The sequence below is a fragment of the Ovis aries genome, chromosome 7 (genome assembly GCF_016772045.2).
Source record: "Ovis aries strain OAR_USU_Benz2616 breed Rambouillet chromosome 7, ARS-UI_Ramb_v3.0, whole genome shotgun sequence".
In the NCBI taxonomy this organism is placed as follows: domain Eukaryota; kingdom Metazoa; phylum Chordata; class Mammalia; order Artiodactyla; family Bovidae; genus Ovis; species Ovis aries.
This window is the reverse complement of record NC_056060.1, coordinates 55,883,454-55,903,125: the sequence shown is the minus strand read 5'-3', so window position 1 is coordinate 55,903,125 and position 19,672 is coordinate 55,883,454. Positions and strand designations below refer to the sequence as shown.

General features: G+C 35.2%; 1 protein-coding gene across 18 annotated transcripts in view; it reads right to left on the bottom strand.

The window, feature by feature from the left end:
* Window positions 1-19,672, bottom strand: part of ATOSA (atos homolog A) — an 86,405-nt gene that overhangs the window by 41,501 nt on the left and 25,232 nt on the right. For 6 of the 18 annotated variants that reach the window (XM_012181531.4, XM_012181537.4, XM_012181532.4 and 3 more), the window contains exon 1: window positions 18,882-19,064. The exons of the other annotated variants lie outside the window; for them this stretch is intronic. In XM_012181531.4, coding sequence (XP_012036921.2) covers window positions 18,882-18,918 — 37 coding nt within the window. In that variant the 5' untranslated portion in view covers window positions 18,919-19,064. Of the gene's footprint in view, window positions 1-18,881; window positions 19,065-19,672 lie in introns of those variants that run through there. 18 annotated transcript variants of the gene reach the window in all.

The following is a 19,672-nucleotide window of genomic DNA, read 5'->3' as shown; positions in this document are numbered from 1 at the left end:
AAAAAAAAAAAACCTCAATCTAATTATTCAACTACTTATTATTGAATTTTTACCCAGTTGTTAACAAATCGATATTTCCTAGGCACAGAAGAATAAAAAGAGTTCATCAGAAGCCAAGGAAGCTTATACTTCACACAGTTCTGCAAGGCGACTCTCTTCCCAGAGGACTATAATTGTCTGTTGCAACAAACATAATTTCTTTTACAATCTGAATTCCCAACTACATGAAACCTCTATATACGAGTATCCACGTTCCCCTTCTGGCTCCTTACCAATTCAACCACAGTAATTCCTGTGGAGATAAGGGAATTCTTATAGAAAATAATCAGAAAAGAACAGAAGGATAAGTAAGAATTGTGATCAAAATAAAGAGAAAAAAGGGGGAGGAAAGGGACAGAGATAGAGAATAGACAAAGAGGAAAGAACAAATAGGAAAATAAGAAGGGGGAAATATAAAAGGAAAAATAAACTGAATAAGAGTAGAACTATTTATTATTTGACAATAAGAGTAGAGATGACTTGTTTGACAATTATATTGCTTATAATGATTTTTCTGTTGGCTTTAGACAAATGATCTCAAAAGATAATTTTTCTAAGGGACACATAAGATGCCAAAATTATAACTCATCTTAAACCTAAAATATTAAACTTTTATATTCTTCTATAGAACTGTGATGGTTCTAAAATGTGGCCTAACTGGGAGGTAAATACTGACGTTATATCAAACAGAGGTAAATTCAAATACTGAGTAACTGTAGGCAAGTTAAAATAATAATTCTCTCAGAAATTTCTGAGAAAGAAAAAGATTCTCTGGCATATCTTGCTATGGTGAAGTGAAAGTGAAAGTCGCTCCGTTGTGTCCAACTCTTTGCAACCCCCTGGACTATACAGTCCATGGAATTCTCCAAGCCAGAATACCGGAGTGGGTAGCTTTTCCCTTCTCCAGGAGATCTTCCCAACCCAGGGATGGAACCCAGGTCTCCCGCCTTGTCGGCAGATTTTTTACCAGCTGAGCCACAAGGGAAGCCCCTTGCTATGGTAGGAATTATCATATTAAATTTCAGTAATTATTTAACCTTCAAAAGCAAACCTCATTGAAATGAGGTTATATACAACATAACTGATGTCCGAAGTAAAAAAATTCATGTAAAGTTCTGAAAACAAATTAACCTTTAATAACTCTCACAACTGCAAAAGTAAAACATTCACTGCAGAATCTGATTTTACTGTTTTCACAAAGAAGACAGCAGGATGTAGTGAGGACAGTCCTGGGCAAGCTGAGACATGTCACTCAATTTATGTAAATACTGATAATGGTAAGTGTGAGGGGAGAAAGGTACTTCTCCCCTTTACTTGGGTTGGGTCTCTGTACATAGGAGGAGAGCAAGACTTCACCACAACCCTTATCTTCCCACCAAGGAACATACTGGAGAGAAATGACTAATTTCTATATTCACCCATTTTATGAATTCTTCCACAAGACTGCTAGGATGGGTAACATGACTGGCTTGGTTTTGGTAGTCATTAGGCTAGTTCCAGTTGAAATGGAGTAACAGGGACTTGATTTACCTACATGCCTAAACCATGATAAAATACAAACAACTGTTTCCAGGCATTGGACAACAGACAGTGCAAGACAGTGATCTCTGAGAGAAAAATAAACAGGTGACTCCTACAACTGCCCAGCTTTAATGCCTGGAGAAAGTTTCCAGGCTGAAGAAAGGAGAAAGTTTCCAGGAGAGAGGAGAAGGCAGACAGAACCCAGCAGTCTCCCTGAGTAAAGGACAAAGGAACTAAGGGAAAGGGAGGTTAGGTGGCTAGAGTCACAGGGCAGAGTATCAGACAAAGGAGAGTAGGGCGCGGAAGTCGAGCTCAAGAGAGAGGAGTAATTAAAAAGTATAATTGTAAAATTCAGCACATATATATATATATATATATATATATATATATATACACAGCAAGAGTGAACCCTAACATAATGTATAGACTTTTGATGATGATGTATCAATGTAGATTCACTGACTAACAAATGTACCACCATGTCATGGGGTATCCATAGTAGAGGAAGTTGTGCATGTATGGGCAACAATGTGTATATGGCACTTTGTGCTCACAGTTTTGCTGAGAATCTAAAAATCCTTTCTAAAGAAAATTTATTAATTAAAAAAAAATTTCCCTTTTATACAATTCCAGGAAAATATTCTTTTTTCTTTCTGCAGATTTAAAAAATAAAAATCAATAATGAAAATAATCTATTCACTTATCCCAAAATTGTACTTAAGAAGTTTCCTTCAGGAAACATAAATTATAGAAAAAAAATAATTGAAAGCAACGTCACAAGCCAAGAAAGAAAATGATCAAAGCTCAGGTGAGTTTTTACCTCCCAGGACCAAAAATAAAAGGACATTCTGTACAAACTTAAATTAATATAATTTATGTTTTATATAGAAGGACTGATGCTGAAGCTGAAGCCCAATACTCTGGGCACCTGATGTGAAGAGATGACTCATTAGAAAAGACCCTGATGCTGGCAAAGATTGAAGGCAGGTAGAGAAGGGGACAACAGAGGACAAGATGGTTGAGTGGCATCACCGACCCAACGGACATGAGTTTGAGCAAGCTCCGGGAGATGGTGAAGGACAGGGAAGCCTGGTGTGCTACAGTTCATGGGGTCGCAAACAGTCAGACACTACTGAGTGACTAAACAACAACAACATGTTTTATATTAAGCACTTTAATGTCTGATAGGTATGAATATACTTAAAAGTGTTCAGGGCCTGAAAAATAAGTGTGAGTTACTGAAAGAAGAGAGAAATATTACTCCTGCAACAATTATTTGCTATTTAACTTGTATTACAGGTAAAAAAAAAAAAACTGTTGTGTGACTGAGGGAAGCAAAGCTCTTATAAAAACTGACATACTCAAAGTCTACTGACAACAATCTTGTTTCTCATATGTGTAATCTCTGGTGCTGCGTTTCTTGGACAAAATTCCCCTGGACTAGACTAGTGAATATCTATATTCAGTTCTGTATTTTGAGAATATGCCAGAATAAGAGCCCATAATGAGCAGTACAGCACAGTATATTGTATAATGGTGGTTTTCAGCATTCTATATATACAGCAGTCTTGGAAATATTAATTTAATGCCAGTCAGATTTGTTTATAAAAGAACCTGCCTACAGGAAATAACTGAAAGAACAGTTAATTTCTTTCACTTATAAACTGAAGGCTGCTGGTCACCTTTCTCTGGTCTATAGCTGTGGAGCCATCATGCAGTTATAACACTAATATTTACAATATCATAACAACAGCTGACATTTCCTAAGCTCTTACTATGTGCCAGATATCATGATGATTATTTTATCTTATTTAATCTTCGCAATACTGAGAATATATCATACTGTTTTACCTCCCAAAATAGGCAGATTATATATGGAACAGTCATTCATATATAACCACTACTGTTAATTCATCAAATCCAAGATATCATTAATTTTAAGACATATAACTATTTTATCTTTCATTAACAAAGAAAAATCTGCCAATTTAACTACAGTGGACCATCAAAATGTAAGAAACAAATTTATTTCTGACTTCAAAGATGTAAAATATAGAAAATGTGTTAAAATCAACCAAATATGGTAACCCCAAAATTATAAGTTTAATCAGAATGTGATTCAAATGCAGTATTTCTTAATAGACTTGAAAACAAAGTGAGCTAACTAAGTGAATGCTTTTCAGCCTCTTTTGAAAAGAAATCCAATCTTGGAAAATGAAATCATTTATCCAGCAAACAGAGAGAACTATAGCTGCAGGTGTTCATATGAACTGCATTCATACTTTATGCTTACACATTTTTAGTCAAAATATGTAAACTACTCAAAGTAAAAATGCCTTCATCAAAGTGTGCATTTAACAGGGATTGGTTAAAGTAAATCTATATTGTAATAAAAGGGTGAAATAAGACTGAATATTTATAGTGTTGTGGTTAAGATAATGATTAACAGACAATCTGAATCCCCATTCTGCTGCTTAATAATGCAGCCCAAGGGAACCTAATTTGTCTCTCTAAACTTAACCTTTCTGAAAAATGGAGCTAATACCAATTTCATAGCATCACTGATTTTATGAGGTAATAATATGTGTTGAACAACACAGTGCCTGGCATACAGTAAGCAGTATTATATAATACACAGCCTTACTGTTCCTTAATAAGCCAAATATCTTGATAGAAATTTTCAATAGTTCCAGAACCTTGTGGTTTTGAATCCCAGGCACACATTGAACAAACTGGAAAACTAAAAACAAAGTATAAGACAAAACAAACAAACGAACAAAAAACAGAAACAAAACTTGGACACATCTAAGACTAGATATTATATTCGCATAAAAGCTCCCTATGTAATTCTAATGTGCAACAAGGACTGAAAACCACTGCTCTAGTTGAAAACTTGCGGCTAAGTAAAGGGAGAAAATGAGGATATTAGGCAAGGTAGGATATAGGGAAAGCAGAGGTGACATTAGAAAAGCAAGGGACCTGCTTTACACTGGAATTATGTTCTCAGTTGTAGCTGTGAATTTGCATGTATCAATGTATAACATGTAACTGGGTAGAACTGGTTCTCAGACTGGAGTCTGTGGACATTCTGGGGATCTGACAACTCTCTCTCCAAATTTAACACATGATTTATTTTCAATTAAAATCTGAAAAAAAAAAGCATAAACCTTGTCTGGAACATTGTAGACAATGATAATCAAGGATTGCTTTCTTATTTCAATGTTATATTCCTATGTACAATTATGACTTACATTGACAGTTTTGCTGGTGTTTAAACAGTATGACTTGAATAGCTCTTGGCTGGTAAGAAGAGAGGTGGACTTAATATAGTCCACAGAACAGTGACCTGGGGTACCAACAAAAGTTGACAGTGAGTCAAATGGGACAAGCAAATATCAAGCCATAGTATCGTAGGCATGTTCAACTCAAAAGGACTTGGCCCATAATACCAAGCATGATAGTCACATTTTGACCAATAGCTTTGTAATACATCACAATGACAAAGTTTAGTGGTTCTGTAATTTTATCCACATTTATTATTTTGAAAAAATATTTTAATTTTATTGTAGTTGATTTACAATGTTGTGTTAGTTTTAAGTGTACAGCAAAGTGATTCAGTTATACATATACATATATTCATTCTTTAGATTCTTTTCTCATTAGGTTATCACAGAATATTGGGTAGAGTTCCCTGTGCTATACAGTAGGCTCTTGTTTGTTATCTATCTTATATACAGTAGTGTGTATGTGTTCATCCCCAGCTCCTGATTTATCCCTTTCCCCTATGCTTCCCCTCTAGTAACCATAAGTTGTTTTTACTATCTATTAAGTCTGCTTCTGATTTGTAAATACATTCATTTGTATCTTTTAAAAATTGGATTCCACATATGAGTGATATCATATATTTGTCTTTCTCCTGTTTGACTTCCTTCACTTGGTATGATAATCTCTATGTTGCTGAGAACAGCATCACTTCATTTTTTATGACTAAGTAGTACTCCATTGTATATATGTACCCCGTCTTCTTTATCCATTCCTCTGTTGATGGACATTTAGGTTGCTTCCATGTCTTGGCTACCGTTAAAAAGTGCTGCAATGAACATCAGGGTACATGTATCCTTTCAGATTATGGTTTTCTCCAGATATATGCCCAGGAGTGGGATTGCTAGATCATACAGTAGCTCTGTCTTAATTTTTTAAGGAACCTCCACACTGTTCTCCATAGTGGTTATACTAATTTACTTTCCCACCTGCAGTGTAGGAGAGTTCCCTTTTCTCCATACTCTCTCCAGCATTTATTTTTGTAGACTTTTTGATGATGGCCTGAATTTAGCTTTTTCAAAATTATTTTGGTTTTATAGTTGTATGAGGTCTAAGAAATATGAAAATAAATATGGAGTTCATTTTTCTAAAATGAAATTAAAAAATTATGTCAGCTGGCCCCCCAAAATTTCTTTAAATAGTTGTGGGGAGTCCTGGAGGAAAAACTAAATGGATTAAAATCTCAGTTCCATTATATAAGGAAGAGGCTTTCAACTTTTTATGAACTCTAGAATATCTCTTTTTCTCTCTCAGATATTATCTTGAAGTTGACAAAAAGTCATATTTGGCACACCTATCAGAATGGCTACTGTCAAAAAGACAACAAATAAAACAAGTGTTGGCAAGGATGTGAGAAAAGGGGACCTTCATGCACTGCTGGTAGGAAAGTAAATTGGTACAGCCACTATGGAAAACAGTATCAAAATTCCTCAAAAGATTAAAAGTATCATCCACCAATTCAACTCCTGGGTATTTATTGAAAGAAAACAAAAACACCAACTGGAAAAGATACATGCACCCCTATGTTCACTGCAGCATTATTTACAATAGCCAAAACATGGAAGCGATCCAAATGCCCAGCAAAACATGAATGGATAAACAAGATATGACTTATTTATACAATGCAATATTACTCACCCACAAAAAAGAATGAAATTCTGTCATTGCAACAACAGGGACAGACCTAGAAGGGTATCACGCTAAGTGAAATACATGAGACAGAGAAAGACAAATACTGTATAATTTCACTCACATATGGAATCTAAAAAACAAATGTATGAATAAACAAACACAAAAAAACAGAATCATAGATAAGGAGAACAAACAGGTGGTTGCCAAAGTGGAAGCAGACGGGTGAAGAAAAGAAAGAGGTCATCGGTATAAAATGAACAGTGTAAGGAAGACAGCTGGTAACTATGCAGTACCTTTGAACGGGTGACATATCATAACTAGACTTATTATGGTGATTATTCTGAAAGGTATAGAAATACCAAATCACTGTGCAACAGGAACTAACATAATGTTGGATGTCAACTGTACTTCAAAAACAGAAAAACTAACTCACTCACAGAAAAAGAGATCATTGTGGTTATCAGAGGCAAGGGGTGGGTGAAGGGGAAGATGGATGAAAGCAGTCAAAAGGTACAAACTTCCAGTTAGAAGACAAATAAATACTACGGATATAAGGTGCAACATGATAAAACCAAGCCAAACTCAATTATTAAAGTGATTTTTCCTCATCTGCATCTAAAAGTCCACCTCAATGTAAAATTTATACAGATTTTAATACTGTAGGCCTTATATTTTTAGAATTAATCTTATTAACAATTGCATAAAAGTCAATATATCACATTTTATTTACATTATAATTCTTCTGAGTCAGGAGTACTTTCTTATAGTTTACCTCAATTATTTTCACAAATTCTCTCAGATGAAAGACTAAAGAAATAAAAAAAAATCTAGAAAAGGTATGTAATCTTCCAAAAATACATAGAAAATTTTTAGACTTGATATATCTTAGTTCCATTTCAATATTTAGGTCCCTAGCCAATATGCTACTGATCAAATATAGGCCTTACTACCAATTTTCTTGTTTTTTTTGTTTCAGCAATTCTTTTTCATTTGTTTTTAACAACTGAAATAGAGTTGGCCCAGATGAGGTCTCTGAGTCATCTTACAGATTTAGAAATTGGTTAAATGCATTGTTTTAAGCCATAAAGTTGCAGAAATTTCTTACAGCAGAAACAAGACCCTAAAACAAGTATTATCTTAGGAGTTTGCAGAAAATGTATATTCCCAGGTCCTACTCCCAGAGATTCTGACTCAGGAGTCTGCATGTTTAATAAGAAAGCTTTATGCCTCTGATGCAGGTGATCTCTGAATCACACTTTGAGAAATAGCACTTTAGATCATACATGAAAATAAATACCTCACAGGTAAAAAGAATCACATCTAAGTTTTAATGGGGAAAATATCCAATATGTATTTATTTAGTGAAATGAGACATTTCTTAGCTTGAAAAGAGAAAAATATATACAAAGGAAAATATTGGCAGATTAAAATGTATAAAATCAAAGTATTTCTTAAAAAGTAGAAGGGAACATATTTCTACACTATATGGTTGACAAAGTGTTCCTACATATATTAAATTATTCCATATGCTGTTTTAATTAAACTTGCTATTTTCAAATTTGAAAAGAAGAATTCACATAAGTAAACACAGACCGGAATGTTTAATCTCTCTAGAGAGGATATTTAATCAAAGAAATACCAATTAAAATCACAGTGAAAAGCCATGTTTTATCTACTATAATAGTAAAGTATTTTTAAAAATTACTATGGAAAAAGGTTTGAGTGATGTTATATCAACATGATGGAATATCCTACAGCCATTAAAATAATTATATTGTTTATAAAAAGGCATAAAAAATCTATTAAGTTAAACAGCAATACCCATAACTTTATATTTACTTTTTTCAATAATGTATAAACTTAAAGATTATCTGAAACAATAAAATATAAAACATTAAAATAAACTCTCCAAAGTTTGCTAAAATAAGCTTTCTAAAACTCCTGGAGATTTTTAAACACTGCATTTCATTTCTAAAATTAAAACAAAATTACAAAGAAAAAACATGATTTCATAAAAGAAAAGGCACTTAATAACAAAAAATTGACAGTCATGATCACAGAAAAGGAGTCTCTCTTGAGAATGGCTGCCATCTTTGCCATGGACAAATGAAAAAAACTTACATTAGACTAGCACAGGTCTGAGGACCAAACTTCAGGAACCACCACCACTATCCTGAAAATGATTTGACTTCAGGCCCTGTGTGAGTAATAACAAAGAACCCAACTATCATTCTCCAGAGGTCCCTCCCCTCTCCCTCTCCACTGCTCCCACTTCAGTCAGCCTGAGAAGCTTATCCATCATTTAAAGGAGCAATGATGGGGAAGTAGAGACCACAATGTTCCACAAAAGTAGAAAACTACCAATCCGTTAAAAAAGGTGGGGGGGGGGGAAGGGCGCAATGGATCAGAAGTCAATGAGAACAATAGCTTGCCAAAAATAAAATGAGATGATGTAATAGCACCAAGAAAGAATACCGACTGATTCCTTCAGTGATTCAACCAGTTGAAGCAAGCAGACAATGTCACCCTTGTATCCATTTGTTCAAGTGGATTCATTCATTGATCTCTGCACAAGTGTGGAGAGATCAATTATTTTGAATAGAAGTTACAGTTTAGTTGAAAATGGCTATTATAAAGATATCACCTTGCTATATTAGGTCGGTAAGATGAGAAACAATAGTGTTTCTATTTTTTTCTTTAGTTTCATATCGCTCTATTTCCCCTGCAAATGTGTAATTCTGCCAAGGCAGTATCCTTTGATAATGATCAAGCAGTGGGATTTAATGCTAATATAATGCTTTTAAAGTAATGTTTTATTGAATAACTCCGTGGTCATTACCATCAACTTGAATCAGCCAAGTATACGATACTTCTAGAATCAGATTCTATGGTTTTGGGAGCCCAAAAAGATAAAGTCTGATAAGTGAAGAGGAACTAAAAAGCCTCTTGGTGAAAGTGAAAGAGGAGAGTGAAAAAGTTGGCTTAAAGCTCAACATTCAGAAAATGAAGATCATGGCATCCGGTCCCATCACTTCATGGCAAATAGATGGGGAAACAGTGGAAACAGTGTCAGACGTTATTTTGGGGGGCTCCAAAATCACTGTAGACGGTGATCGCCACCATGAAATTAAAAGACGCTTACTCCTTGGAAGAAAAGTATGACCAAACTAGATAGGATATTGAAAAGCAGAGACATTACTTTGCCAACAAAGGTCCATCTAGTCAAGGCTATGATTTTTCCAGTGGTCATATATGGATGTGAGAGTTGGACTGTGAAGAAAGCTGAGTGCCTTAGAATTGATGCTTTTGAACTGTGGTATTGGAGAAGACTCTTGAGAGTCCCTTGGACTGCAAGGAAATCCAACCAGTCCATCCTACAGGAGATCAGTCCTGGGTGTTCTTTGGAAGGAATGATGCTAAAGCTGAAACTCTAGTACTTTGGCCCCCTCATGTGAAGAGTTGACTCAATGGAAAAGACTTTGATGCTGGGAGGGATTGGGGGCAGGAGAAGGGGACAACAGAGGATGAGATGGCTGGATGGCATCACTGACTCGATGGACATGAGTCTGAGTGAACTCTGGGAAATGGTGATAGACAGGGAGGCCTGGCATGCTGCGATTCATGGGGTCGCAAAGAGTCGGATACGACTGAGGGACTGAACTGAACTGAGAACCAGGTTAAACTCGTTTTAGTTCAGTGGACAGATCCACAAACTATCATCAATTGAGCATAGCTATTATTTATTGTTAGATTATTCTAAAATCATATGTTTAGAAGATAAACTTGTCAACTGGCTTTAAATCCATATTTAACTTACCTAAATTTTTTGATAGCTAAATAACAGATCTGACACTGACCTTTACTTGTAATAGATCTTGAAATTGATTGATCTCTCAATAAAACAGAAAACAAATGAAAACAAAATTTCAGTAACTTGCAAAAAGTATGAAAAATGCTATACTAGAAGCCAGAAGATCTGGATTCCAATTTCAGCTTTCTCATGAACTAGTTCCAAGACTTCGGGAAAGGTCAGTTAAACTCTGTGACCCTCAACAAACTTACTTGTAAAATGAAGGAATGCGAAACAAGATGCCCATTCCAATTTAAATAATATTTGATTCTACCTGTGCTGATTTTTGAAATTATAAAATACTACCATCCCATTTACTGTCAGTACCACTTTGGCCACAAGCACAGACTGATCCTGGTACATATAGCCTACCACAAACTAAAAATAATCATGGGGGTGCTGGTCAGAGTACAAAACTTGTTTCCAACTACAGCTGTTTTTGCTTTTTGTGACTTAAAATCTTAGAATGATCTATGCTTCCTCCTTTTCCTGTCTCCAACAAGTCCTCAATGGTAAAGTCTGACTGCTTCTACTAACAACCTCCCATATCTCATCTCTCAGCATTCTCAGTTTGGTTAGAGCATTGGATTCATAAAGGGGACCAGTGAGAGATGAGGTGAAAAGGGATGCTATCTCACTTTTTTAAACCTCTTTAGTCATTACTGCCCTTTATGCATCCAATGTTCTGGCCCACCTGATCTGTTTCTCTCACAGGGCCACCTCAAGATATCTTACCCCTTCTTTATTCCATTGAATAACTAGAATTCCTTGTTTCCAGCACTCTCCTCCTCACAAGCCTCATAGCCCCATCTCATTCTTTTTATCTTTCTCTCCAACTATGCCAGTATTCTTAAAGTCACACCATGGAAAAACTTTGTGGTAAGGAGGTGATTCATCCTCTGTGTATTATTTTAGGAGAGCAGTCCAACTCTCTAACACTCACTGCTTTTCCATTCTTGATACCTCAGTAATTTTTCAATGAGTCCCCCAGATCAGAGTTACCAACTCAAAAATCACTTCAACCAACTTTTTAAAAACTGCATTTTAAAGGTTCAAATCTCACCATTCACATTCTTTGGAAGATTAAAAATTTTTTCTTCATAAAGAATTTTCCAGGGCTTCCCTGGTGGTTCAGTGGTCAAGAATCTGCCTTGCAATGCAGGGGACTGGTTTGATCCCTGATCCAGGAAGATCCCACATGCTGCAGGGCAACTAAGCCCGTGTGCCACAACTACTGAGCCTGTGCTCTAAAGCCCAGGAGCTGCAACTACTGAGTCTGTGCACCTAGAGCCCAGGCTCCCCAACAAGAGAAGTCACCGTAATGAGAAGCCTGTGCACCGCAACTAGAGAGTAGCTCCCACTTGCCACTACTAGCAAAAGCCCACATGCAGCAAAGAAGATGCAGTGCACCCCCAGAATTATAAATAATTTAAATATTAAAAATTTCTCTATTAAGTTAATTAAAAATTAGATTTGTTACTCTTGTGCATGAGTTTTTAAAATTACATTTTCTAATGACCTACACATTTACGAAGTTAAAAATTTAACTTTACCATGTGATCAAAGTTCTAAAGATTAAGAGAATAGGGTATAAAATAACGTGATGAGCTCTAGTTTAGCTTAAATACACAATTCTTAGTTAGGTCTTATCCAAGATCATCTGGTCCTATTATACCCTCCCATGATGCTTTATTGTTTTTAGGAGATGAGCCCATTGTATCTTATGCTTTTCTTTCCTAAATTTTAGCACACACACACACACACCAATAAATCACTATTTACCTCTCTTCTCTAACACACTAAGGTCCATGAGAAGAAGGATCATCTCTCTTACAGTTGCCCAGCATAGTACTTGGCACGAACAAGCTCGCAAACACTTGCTAAAATAATGAATGGTTAATATTCCATCACATTTTGTTTTCTCCCTATTTCAGCTTACTTCCGGTTAAAGTGATAAAGGCTTACTGTTTCCCTGTCCAGATAATTATCTTGAATTTGATATTTTGCACTGAAATAGTTTTTTGTGAGTTTTTAAAATGCCCTTATCTATATGATTTTCTTAAATGGGACAAGGAAATATCTGTTTTTAAAATTTTTTAAATTGCATTAGGTAGTCATCAAATCTCTAGGCCAGGGCAAAATATTTAATTTAAACAAATAAAAAGGAAAGAGAGCATTTTCTGAGTTCTAATTTCCATATCTGTTTTTGGAATTTCTAGGTCTCAACAGTCTTTCAAGGAATAACAGAATTCTTCATACCAACCTATTTGCTTATGTGATGAGGTGAGGGCAACTTAAGCTCTAGAAAGAAAACTAAATTTTAAGCAATTTAAAGATTAGCTAGAAGGTAAGAGTGGAAAACGAAGTCTCTATGTGTCAAAAAATTCAAGTGAAACCCAGCTTGTCTCCCGAAGGCAATGGCAGAATCAGCTGTTGTTCTGCCTTCAAGCAGAGGACAGTCTTGTGGAGTACGTTCAGGTAAAGCTAATTCAGGGTGACGCTTGATAAATAACAGAAGTATATTTCAGTGCTATGGGAATGGTTAGGTGGGAACTCCATCTTAGATATCAGAGAAAGCTCCCAGAAGTCTTGATATTTAAAATGAAACAATTAGAACCTGTCAGTGTCATTGACAAAATTTACTAGTGTCCATTTGTTTTGCCTCCTTAAGTTCAGGTTACCAGGATTGTGCTTTTCGCCATACACCACAGATACACGGACACAAACAGAGCTATACAGATTTTATTCATTTCTTTCTTACTTGCACTGATCTTATTTTCTAATTTCTCTGTTCTCTGTGTAAATCATTAAGCCTGATTCACTACTGTTTCAGGGCCTGAAAATACTAAAGTAGAAAATATTGTCCTTTCTACTGTCTTTTGTGGGAATATTTCTGATCATATGGGAGTTATCACTCTATACCACATGCAGAAAGAAGTAGGGGACGAAAAGCTGAGAAAACACTGCCACAAAAGGAAGCAGAGTCCTGTCTCTCAAAACCACAAGTTCTAGATTTAGCTCTACACTCAAAAGATGACCCTGTGCTAAAAAAGCAACCATCTACTATTCTAGTGCTGTTTTGTTTTGTTCCAGCTTTACTAAACTCAGATAACAGGCACAGAGCTTTCCAAAATTACCCTCAAGCTTAACCTAATTTAGTCTTTCTTACATTTTTACCTCATGGGAATATGGTTATAACATAGGCTGGTCCCCAAAAATACACTCTGTCCTTTCAATCTCCTTCCCTCTGCCACATGCATGACCCCTTCTTCTAAGCACCCTCAACATTTGTATTTTCCACTGACTGTTGGTATGTGTGAATCCTAAAACTCCAGCAAAAATAAAAAGTGGATGTAGAATTGTTTTTAATTAAGAGTTGAAAACTTGAGCACATACACTAAGATCAGTTCTGCTCAGTTCTCTAGAACAAAGATGGAACTAGGTACCATCCACTGCAGTGGGTCTGTCATCTCTAGGACAGAGCAATTTCTGGAAGAGCATTCAGGTGAAAGAAAGTCTAAGGCCAAAGGAGGTGTCTTTGAGATTTCCTGTAATCTCAACCTACAACTCAGAGAAGATATGTAGGTCCTCAGATCTAGGTATTACACATTCTAGGCCTGGTCCTTTTGACTAGGTTCTCTATCAGAAGCTCATCCAGAATAGAGGAATCAGCACAGGAATGTGGGGTCCTCCCCAGGACAAATCCATCTGCAGGAGTACTAAAATGTATGGCGTACATGTTAGAACATTTCCCCTCTCCTCAAAAGTAACAAAACAGCACTGCACACTCACTGCTTAATACTTGCTTCCATTCATATCCTGAAGTTCTTATCCAATCTGTTTTAAACCTCAGTTCTCTAAAATTAATGCTTTTATTCTCTGACTAAAACCAAATTATGCCTAATAAGATTTCTTAAGAGAATTTATGAACCTTTGGCTATTTTCCACAAAATTATCTATGTATATACATAGATGCATTTTTTTCTAGCAAGAGGGTTGATATTTTTCATCAGATTCTCAAAAGGGTCAGTACCCAAAATATAAAACAATGACATAGATCAACCTTTTTATTTTTTTTCTATGTGGTTATTTTCAGAAAAAAAATGATTTAAGGTAAACAACCACACCAATGTAATGCAGTCAGGTAAAACCAGGAAATGTATTTCTAAAAAGGTTCTCCTACCCTTTTTGTTAGATGTAAAATAGTTTCTGGATCCAATGCAGAAGCCACTTAGGCAGTACCACTGAATGCACTGAGAGTGAAAAAAATGGAGTAAACCTGTAAAAGATTTGTGTTTTCTTTACATTTGCTGGTCCTCTAATTTTCAATAAGCTAAACTTTATCTTCAGCTGAACTGAAAGACTAAATATGTTTATGTAAGAATCACAAAATCTTAGCACTTGATGAAAATATGAAAACCAGGAAGGGAACCAGATTGAACCTCTCTCCCAAAATAACATAAAATTATCACTTCCCAAAGCAGTGAAAATAATGTGATCAGTTGAAAAAGAACCTGAAATTTTGTGTACTTATTAAAATGACAAAAGACCATTTTCTGAACATTTTGGCTTGGAATTTTGAGTTTTTAAATTTTAGCCCCTATATCACCAGATTTTTATTCTGTAAGTTCTTATATTTCAAAACAGTTACATTCATCATGTATGTGATAAAATTTAATTTCTGGTTTTCAGACAGCTGACTGACTTGTCCCTTGTCATTAATGAGTGGTAAATACAAGGTCATCCTTATCACAACCTAGTTGAGGAATTTAAAAGAAAAGTCAGTAAACAAATCCCTGGTGAATTTACCAGCTCTAGTCAGTCAGCCTAGCACTGGTGGGAACTTTTATGCATAGACACACCGCCCCCCCCCCCCCCCGAAAATAACACTGTATCAAATAAATTTTTTTCTGCCTCCTCTTCTTCATTTATTTTCCCATTTACTCATTGTTTCCTTGCCATTATTGACTTATCTTTCTTCAGAGGTTTAGTCACATACTTCCTATCAGCCTTGCCCTATCTTATTCTTCTTTTTTGTTTGTTTTTTTGGCCATGCCAAGCAAGGCATGTGGGATCTTAGTTCCTCAATCAGGGATTGAACTCACTCTGCCTTAAGTGGAGGCACTGGAAGCTCGGAGTCTTAAACACTGGACTACCAGGGAAGTCCAGGTCTGCCCTTTCTTCTGCCCAAACCCCCAAGTTTCCAAGACTTCCTGGGTCATAAAGTATCTTAGAAGACTGAGATTCTGCATAAAAGTATATCTGCATATGTGAAACTTAGAAGAAAAATATAAAAAATTATATTTATAGTATACTTAAAATTCTCGGAATTTAAAAATGTAGAATAATTTTTAAAGAAAAGAGAATGACTAATATTTAGCAATAAAATGTTACATAAATAACAGGGATTGCAAATAACTGGCAGAGTTTTCTTTTCATACTCTGGATAACAAGAAGCTTACAGCAAAATGCGAGGCCCAGCTATACATGACTCTTTGGACCCAATTCTTTTTTCTACTCTATCTTGACTACCTCCTGTAATTTATAATTTTAATGTCCCTGTGCTTATCATAAACCTTATAATTCAAATCCTTTGATGTTCAGAAATCTTTGAATGAGTAAAACTGAGACCAGCGAAGAAAACTACAAGGCAATATTTCCAGTTTATCAAGTAATAGCTTATAACTCAGCCTCATCACAAAGGGTTATATAATCAGATTCAAGCAATACTCCAAACAACTATGTTTTTAAAACTTGGGTCTCCGATTTTAGATACAATGGCATCTGAAGGTTTTTTTTAAAAGATTATACTCTTGCAAAAGCAATACAGTTTACATAATAGCACTGCTACTATATGAAAATGTCTGATCAAAAGTTGTTAAGACAAAACTTACTTGCCTAGCTGACTATAATATTCAAATATTTTCTGGGTTCAGAACAGGAGTAAGTGAATGGAATTTCTACAAGGAAGAATCAAAGAAACACTGCATATAGTGTTACAATACTTAGAGCATACATGTAGGAATCAAACACTTGGGGATAACACTTGCTGTAGGAATTATTTTTTAAAAAAAGATTTCACAAAAGACCAGAAGAAAAAGAAATACTTGGATTGTTACCCCTTCTTAACCTGAAATTCTAAATAAGAGAAATTTTTTTGAAGAATTATAAATGTAATACTATTTACATATTCTGTATTATTGCCTGGTGATTTAAAAATTAAAAATATTTTATTTGAAATAAAATCTGTTACAGCAAACACCGCATCGGATAAATACGAGAACTTCTATTGCTATCCTATCAAGTGGCTAAGGCAAAAAAGAAATCACTACTTTTGAGAACTGAAGTATTTTTCTATTTACAAGTACAAACAAAGCCAGAAAGATTTGACACAGAATAAGACAATTAAAATTCTATAGTCAAATAACAGATAAATTCAAAGAGTTGAAGTATGCTAGCAATGTCACTAGCCTTGACCAGATTTTTAAAAATCAGTTATTACCCCTGAGGTTCTGTTACTCAACAGGAACTCTCACATGTATAAGACATATAAGAACCATCTTTAGGTGATGAGCCCAGAAATAAAATCTGGGATTCTGCCAAGACTATTCCTCCTACAACACAATTGCAAGGCTTTTGTGTGACACAGAAGCAGATCTAAATTTCTTGCCAACATCATGTTCCTTTTTTTTTTTTTTGCAGCATATGAATGAAATCATCCTTCTCTTGGAAAGTCTGTTAATTCTTAAGAAATAAACCAAGCAGATGGGGAACCAATACGAGCAACACTTTGGTTTCTGTGGTTGTATAGTTAAAAAATAAAATGAGTAATTGATGAGAGTGATAGCTCAAAAAAGGGAAATAACTAGACTGACTTCCATGGGATTAGAGCTATATTTGATGAGTTTGGGCCCATTTAACATCCCTCTGCCTCCCATCCCTACCTACCCACCCTCCAGCTTCTCTTCTGCAAATGAGTGCTTTATATCATGAAGGCTAGCAAGTACAACGTATATAACAGCTTTTTTTATTTTGCCATAATTTTTATAACTCCTATCAAGTTCAAGTTTTGGCTACATGTAAAAAACTGAAAAAAACTATGAAATGCCAGATTTTTTTTAAGTTTAGCAACATGTAGGTTCACATAAAATACCTTTATAAATGTACATGTACCCTTAAAAATGGTCAGTAATGCGCACAAAAGCATGAAATATACTTTGAGTTCTTTCCGAGGAAAAAAAAGCCTCTCTTTGCTTATCAAATAATGCTAACCCTTCCTAATGACAAGCACTTCTTGAAGACAATAATGTCAAAACCAATCATACTCCAAAATATATAATTTGTAGAGATAAAATGTAAAGCTTGCATATTAGCTTGGAATTTGCATTACACTAACTTTACTCAGACATAAATTACCCAGTGGATTAAAGGGAGACACTCACACAACCAGGTGAAATAGATGAAAGAAAACTGCTTATAAACGGGCAATATGTTAATTAGTATTCTGTTCTGCTTTAATTAATTTAGAAGAATCATTAGCTAAATCAACTATGTAAAATATAATTTTACAGTATTTGAAACTATGTGAAGATTTCTGTTTATCTAAGATATTTTAAAACTTGCCTGTAATTAGTTGGATAAACTGGTTTTTCCAGATCTCATAAACTGCAACCCATATTTTGTTTAATTATTACAAATATTGAATTGGTGAGGTTTAATTTAATAAGACTACTATATCTGCAGTATTAACTAAGTCAGATAAGGAATTATTACATTTAATTAAGGCTTACTTTAATTTTAAAATAGTATCTTATACATTTCTAGTTTGTCTGCAAAATCCTTTATATTTTCAATTTTCTATATGGACATTTATTTAGTAGAACACGCCACTGTTTTTGCAGTTGGATTATACTACTATACTTTATCTGAACTGAGAAGAACTAGCCAACAGATCAAACAATTAAGAGCTTATACAATTTGAGGTTGCATCTTCAGAAATCCTTTACAGAAAGACAGAACATCAAAACTATGTAAAAATTCTCACTAAGCTAAATTCTGCTAATCTCTTCAAATTTAGAAACAATGAATTTCAGTTAAAAATACGTAACTTCTATAAAATATATTCTCCTTAACAGCTTCTATTTAAAAACAAAAACAAAAACAAAAACCTCCCGCACCCAAGGACAGTTAATACTTCTGTTTAAACCTCATTCTCTTCCCAATTTTCTTATTTTTGTCATATTTTCCCCCATTAAAGTAAGCACATTGTATTTTGGTTTCTTTTCTCCCTCCTTATTGTTCAGATGAGCATTTTAATAATCTTTTAAGCCATGCTGTTCAAAGAAAACAGGCTATTTGAAGGTAAAGAAAATTCTCTAAGTTCAATGTTTTTCAACATGAGATCATTTTCCTAGACCCGTTTATTAAAAATCCACGCAAAGCAAACACTGCAACTGTAAACAGCTACTGAAAATTGGAAGTTTAAAAATAAAGCCGTTGAAAACACTTCATTACACACCTTCTCTGTGAAGCCCTTTGTTTCCACTGAAAACCATACTGGAATCCTTGTACAAAAGAAGTTGCCTTCTGGCTGTCAATAGCTATACAGTCAGTAACTGAGGGATCCAGATGTCTGCAGTGGTTAAAACAAATGTTCAGCCGTGGGTGCTGATTTCGCTTCGCTCTGTGTAAGGTTTTTCACAAAGGCAGCAGAGTAAGAGCGCACATAGCAACAGCACTCACAGCTGATTGGATGGAGGGTGTGCTCTGCCGCCCATGCTCGTTGGGTCCACTACAGCTTCCCTTCTACTTGGCAGCGCTATCTTGTTGTCTTTGCTCCTCTTACCAACTCAGCTGTGTTTAGGCAACGTGAAAGGAAAGATTGGTGTGACGATAATGACAAAGTATTCTAGCATGAGCCCCTAAAACGTGCGTCTCTGGGTGCTTTTAAAATGGAGAGAAATTCACAGGGCAAACATTCACTTCAGTCGGTGTTTCACATAAAACAGAGGACAAAGGGGTGGTGGAGGGAATCAATTTATTACTTCGCATTTCAAGTAAATCAGGTTCTACCATGTGAAACCCTCTGTAAACAAAGCATACAAAAATTTAGGACAATCAGGATAAAGCATCAACCTCTGTCTACCCAGAACTATGAATTACTTTACAACAAACTTAACAAATTCCAAGAAAAGCAAGATTAGTTAGTTAAAACAAGACAAGGCCTAAAAATAGCCCTCCCTCAAATTTATGTAGTGCCTTTTAAGAGGGCAAGAAAAACTGAGGTTCACAGATTGCTTAGAAAAAATT